The sequence below is a fragment of the Cebus imitator genome, unplaced genomic scaffold (genome assembly GCF_001604975.1).
Source record: "Cebus imitator isolate Cc_AM_T3 unplaced genomic scaffold, Cebus_imitator-1.0 Scaffold963, whole genome shotgun sequence".
NCBI classification, from domain to species: Eukaryota; Metazoa; Chordata; class Mammalia; order Primates; family Cebidae; genus Cebus; species Cebus imitator.
Window position 1 is genome coordinate 24,045 of NW_016108278.1, and position 5,573 is coordinate 29,617.

The 5,573-nt window shown below is 36.0% G+C and overlaps 2 protein-coding genes across 3 annotated transcripts in view; one reads left to right on the top strand and one right to left on the bottom strand.

The window, feature by feature from the left end:
• The first annotated feature begins 1,867 nt into the window (after positions 1-1,867).
• The window catches only part of LOC108298449 (C-type lectin domain family 2 member E-like), a 60,440-nt gene continuing 56,734 nt past the window's right edge, over positions 1,868-5,573 (top strand). The window contains exon 1 of the mRNA XM_037735784.1: positions 1,868-1,983. The gene's annotated coding sequence lies outside the window, so the exon portion shown is untranslated. The remainder of the gene's footprint in view (positions 1,984-5,573) is intronic.
• The window catches only part of KLRB1 (killer cell lectin like receptor B1), an 11,935-nt gene continuing 9,433 nt past the window's right edge, over positions 3,072-5,573 (bottom strand). The window contains exon 6 of one of the 2 annotated variants that reach the window (XM_017521126.2): positions 3,072-3,943. In XM_017521126.2, the coding sequence (XP_017376615.1) occupies positions 3,796-3,943 (148 nt within the window). In that variant the 3' untranslated portion in view covers positions 3,072-3,795. Of the gene's footprint in view, positions 5,013-5,573 lie in introns of both variants that reach the window. The other variant, XM_017521127.2, reaches the window with a different exon arrangement.

Genomic DNA, 5,573 nt, shown 5'->3' on the forward strand with positions numbered 1-5,573 from the left:
ATATTCTTACATAATCATGTCTATTCCAATGCAAAAATTATATCTCTAAGAGAGAATAATGTGATAACTTGCAATTAAAATATACAAGATAAATTTCCAAAAAAAAAAAAAAAATGGCCTTAAAGGCCTGCATTTTTCTCAGTATCATAATGAAATTGAGACAAAAAATTGAAAATATATGTAACACAGACTAGACTCAGTGGCTCATGCCTGTAATCCCAGCACTTTGGGAGGCTGAGTCAGGTGGATCACCTGAGCTCAGGAGTTTGAGACCAGCCTGGCAAACATGGCAAAATCCCATCTCTACCAAAAATGCAAAGTTACCCAGGCATGGTGAAGCATGGCTGTAGTCCCAGTTACTCAGGAGGCTGAGCCAGAAAGTCGCTTGAACCCAGCAGGTGGAGATTGCAATGAGCCAGGATGGCACCACGGCACTCCATCCTGCGTGACACAGAGAGGCTCCTTCTCAAAAAAAAAAAAAATCTAATCTATACTGTATATATATATCTATATAGATAGATGATATAGATGATATATAAGTAATACAACATGCATAACATAGATTGCAGTTGCAATAAGATTTCAAAGAAAATAGTATTTACGGCAGTGCATCCTCATAGAAGACAAATGTAATTTGAGTCTTAAAAATATTCTTAAACAGGTACAGAAAAAAATAAGGGTTTTAATCAGAAGGACAACGTGAGCAAAGGCATTCTCGCTCCATATAATGTCTCCTGAAGAATGGCTCTATTAACTGGCTACAATTCCTACAGGGTTTAAATTGACTTGGAAAATTTATACTTTTTTTTATACCATCATTTATTCAATAGCCACTGAGTGCCTACCATGTGGAAGACATTTTTCTATGTCCTTGGGATACAACAGTGAAGAAACAGGCAAAAAGAATTGTTATTGAGGTGCTTGCATTCTATACAGGAATCCACTCCTCCATTTTCATTTAGGAAAAATCACTTAACCTACAAATTAACCAACAATTTAAGTCATCCTGTACTCTTCACTTTAACACCCAAAAAAAATCCAAATTGAAATAAAGTAGTAATACTTGGACATTGCCCTTTGTGTTTTGAGCCTGACAATCACTACTGCTGAATAAAAATAACTGAACACAAACCTGTGAGCAAAGCAAGCTATCTGGGGATCAATTTCCGTCAAAATTGGAATTACGTTTAGTGAATGCGCCTGTTCGACTATTGTTGCCTGGAAACGTTTGTGTAGCAGCTACTTGCTTCTCAAAGTAGAATACTGAAAATTTTTTATGACGTGCAAAGGACAAATCAAAAATACTCTCTAGTTTTACAATGTCTCCATGTTTATTTTGAAAGGGCCCTGGTAGATTGTGTTGAGACACACAATTGGCTTCCCAGACCTGGGAAGTCAGACTTGGGTTCCAGCCCTAGTAGTGGGTTACCTTATAAATGTTGAAAAATTCTTCTGTGCACATGCTTTAGTATTTGAAAAATAGTGCTTTTGGAAAACCACCTTGCTGAGCCCAGGTGATAAAGAAAATTGATTCTATAATAATTTATTTGTTCATAAGAAATATTTTTGAGCGTCTACTTATGCAGCAGAACCATTTGTTAGTTAATAATGCCAAGAAGGTCCTTGCCCTCCTGGAGCTCACATTCCCATGGAGAGGGCCTAATAATAACCGTACTAGTAGCAACAATAACAAAATAATAAGAAAATAAATAAACACATTATTCTATTTTATTTATTATGAAGGAAGTAAGATGTTACAAAGGGGAAAAGTCTTGTTCTGATTGATTAGGAACTGTTTCTTATTTGTTCTGTTTTGCTCAGTTGGAATCAAACAAGAGCATCATCAAAGGCAAAACCAAAACCAAAACAAAACGAACAAATAAGTCTCTAAGGAAGCAGAATGAAGCTCATCACAAACAGCTGCGGAAGTAAACTTGAATTGCTGCCAAGGAGGAGAGCAAAGTCTATCTCCACCAGACTAAGGTCAGTTAGTGCTTCATTACTCTCTATAGGTGTTTAAAATTCAAAATTATTTTTAGAATTTTTTAAAATTTGTACTTCTCAAATTTTTGCTTTTCTAAGCTGCTTGGTATGGAAAGCAAAAGTTGCTTTTTTAAATTCATTTCGGCGTTATGAAGGGTAGAATTGATTGGTGGCTGCCTAAACATAAGTGGATTGGAAAGACTGGCTAAACAACCAGTCTAAATGTTTTCCTAAGTAATCTATTTTCTAAGTAATTGGCATAAAGTAAATTTTACTTTCATTTTTGATCTCTTCAAAAGTTATTAACAAATGTTATAAATCCTCATGTATGAGATGCAGGAATTGAGCCATGATTTCAGCCACTATCATATGCACTTGAATTTATATAATTCAATTTGGTGATGAATTATTAGGGTAAGCAGATGTCTATTGTTCAGAATTTTATTATGGTAAGTCTTCCTATCAGGTAAATTCACGATTTTCATTTATTTGATTTCCATGGATAATTTGGCATATTTTAAAGAAAGGTGGACATTCAAGAGATCGATTAATAATAAGTACTTCTGTTTTTTAACTTTAACTTCAGAGTTAAAAGGTAAAACTTATTTTCCACAGAATAAAGATTTAATTATACATTTCCACCAGCTTGTTTGTGTGAGCCGTAGATAGAATGAGACGTGAAAGAAAAAGGTGTAATAAGAAAATCAAAATGGGAAAAACTATGGAATGGCAGGAAGAGTTAAGGTCCTTCCCCAAACTCCTTTAATTATGGGTCTCTCATGTCAGGGTTAAGAATGGACTTTAATCAATGTTTTGGCACAACTCAATTGTGTGGTGGTTTAAAAAGTGATAGACTATGATAGATACACAGGGATTTAGCAATTTTTACTAAAACTTTCCAGGAGATGAGCCATGACAGAAAGGGATCGATGAAGGGCACACATACAAGTCAGGATTAGAATCTAATTCCCTTCATCAGGTCTGGGCTTCTTTCACTGTAGGGGAGCCAGAAATCACCTCCAAACCCCCTTTTTAGCTTGTAGCGGGCTCTTCTGCTGGATCTAGAAATTAAAGTGGTACTGGGCAGATGAACAAAATAAAAGTATATACATTTTATTCATTTCGCATGTACATGAGGCACTCACGAGAGTGTGAAATCCAAACTGGCCTAAGCAAGATGCTTTTGTGCTCTTTAGATCAAGAATGATAAATTTGAAAAAAAAAATGACAGGACAAACAAAAGCTGGCTAGGGGCAATACATTTTCTAGAGGAGTCACTAGGAGATATATTGGTTGTGGGGAGCTGTAAAATAGGTGAAAGATACGTGTTTCTTTATTAAGTATATTTATTCAGGTTCATTGCAACGTCCAATTCCAGGTCTCTGGCAATAAGGGCTATTTTCTTGCCCTTGTATGATGAGGGTAACCCTCCCAGAGGAATCTTTATGGCTTGCTGCATGCAGGAAGAGACAGGTCAGCTGTCTCTTTCTGAATCTACAATTTCTCCACTGTTTTAAACACAAAATAATCAATATATCAATCTGCCATATTCCGGGACATCCTTTATTCCTTCACCATAGAATATCACTGTTTCTTTAAAATGATACATGTTTCCTCTATGTCTCTGTTTCCTCATTTTATAGAATGAATATGAAAAACATGAACTTCTCTAACATTCATAACAGTTGTACGATTCTCAGAATTTGTTCATTTTGTGTCACTAAATGAATGTTAGGTGATACCAATAGTATATGCAGTTAAAAGTACAGAGATCAGTAATGGGAAGCAAATAAATTGAGATGGCATTCATAGTCAGGCGTCAGGATACACTTCATTTCTCACAGGTGTTAGTTCTTTCTGGCAGATCCATTTGTTTTCTGTACTACAGTCCTCAGAAAACACAGATGTCTGTGAAATGTAAACACAGCTGTTTTCTTTAGTGTCACCTGTAATTTTTAATCTGTGGAGCAAAAGAAAAGTCTGCCTTAGTGTTTAGGATTTTCTCATAGCTATTCACATAGTCATTGTTTCCTAGGACTCTCAGGAAGCAGTGGAATGATAAATTATTAAGCAGAGAAAGTACACAGTCACAAATATAATGGCGTGAACTTGTAAGATAGAGCTAATGTAAATCTCTGAAACATTCAAGTTTATCTTCATTGGAAAAGAATCCTTTAACAAGAACCTGCACAATTACATCAAAAAAGAAAGAAAGTTTGGAAGCTGGGAATTCAGTCTTCTTAGTGTACTACTAACAGGTCACATTAAAAAAAATCTCTTAACTTCACTGAGCCACAGTTTTTTTTAAATATTTATACTATAACCACCTAATATTTAGGAGAGGCATGGAGACGAAATATGAAAACGTGGCAATGCTTCCAAAGTATGTGCTCTGTAAATATGATAAATATCTAAAGGCATGATGGATATTCAGGGTCTATAGAATTTGGAAGCAGTGAGAAAAAGTGGCTCAGTTCATAGTCATGTAGTCAGAGGTTCCTTTCATTCTCATTCCAAACAGAGGTCAATGGGTGTCTGCTGCAGCATAATATTAGTTTCAAACAGGCATGAGTCCCGCGGCTCACTGCAGGTGGTAGGTGGCAATATAATTCAAACAATGGACAGGCTGTATTAGGACTACATTGCAAAGATGGCATGAATTCAAGACTCTCCCATTTGTCCCAAGCGGATGAGGTGGTGGCAGCGTGCAGCGCTCCGTCACAGCTGTTTTTAGTCCTTTGTTCAATGACTTCATGCAGTGTCTTGGGGCTGCTTATCTGATTCTTCCTACCGCCCAACCTTCTAGTCAAACCAAGAATTTCTTTCAACTGGGCTACTGCAGAAGTTCCTTACATTTTATCTCTTCCACCCTTTTAATTCTTTCTTCAAGTGTCAGGGTAATTTTTTAAATGCCAATCTAGCCAAGTCAACAATTCCTTTTCCGAAAGGCCCTCTGGTTTTGCAGGCCTTCCTTGATGAGACATCTGCCCAGCTCTCCAACATGGTCTCCTGTAGCCCCCACAATAGTCCTGTAAAAATATTATTATTCTCTCCTTTCTTTTCCTTCCTGAAAATCAGGGCTCAGGGAGTGCAAATCAAAGCAGAGTCTAACCGGTGCTCTTGCTACTATAACATGATGCCTTCCAGGTTTACCTGACCACTATTGTCTTCAGAATAAAATGAGAGGTTCAACTGAATTTACTTCATCCACTTTCATATGTATGTTCACATTTTAATGTTTTCAAACATTATATATTTTGTATTATACTGTGAACCACAATAAAATAAACATTTTGCATTATGACCCAATTAAGAAACACAAACTATATTTAATAAATGATAAATGTATGAAAAGATAAAAATAAATTAATAGCAAATAGACTTTCATTTATTTGTAAATAAAATATAGAAAATAACCCCCAGAAAGCAATATAAAAATCAAGAGAGATGGTTTTAAATAGAATGTGTATGTTTGGCTTTTCATAAATTTATTCTAGTCCAGAACATTTATTTTTAAATCATCTTAGGCTGGGCATGGTGGCTTACACCTCTTTCACTTCCTGCACTTTGGGAGGCCAATGCAGGCGGAT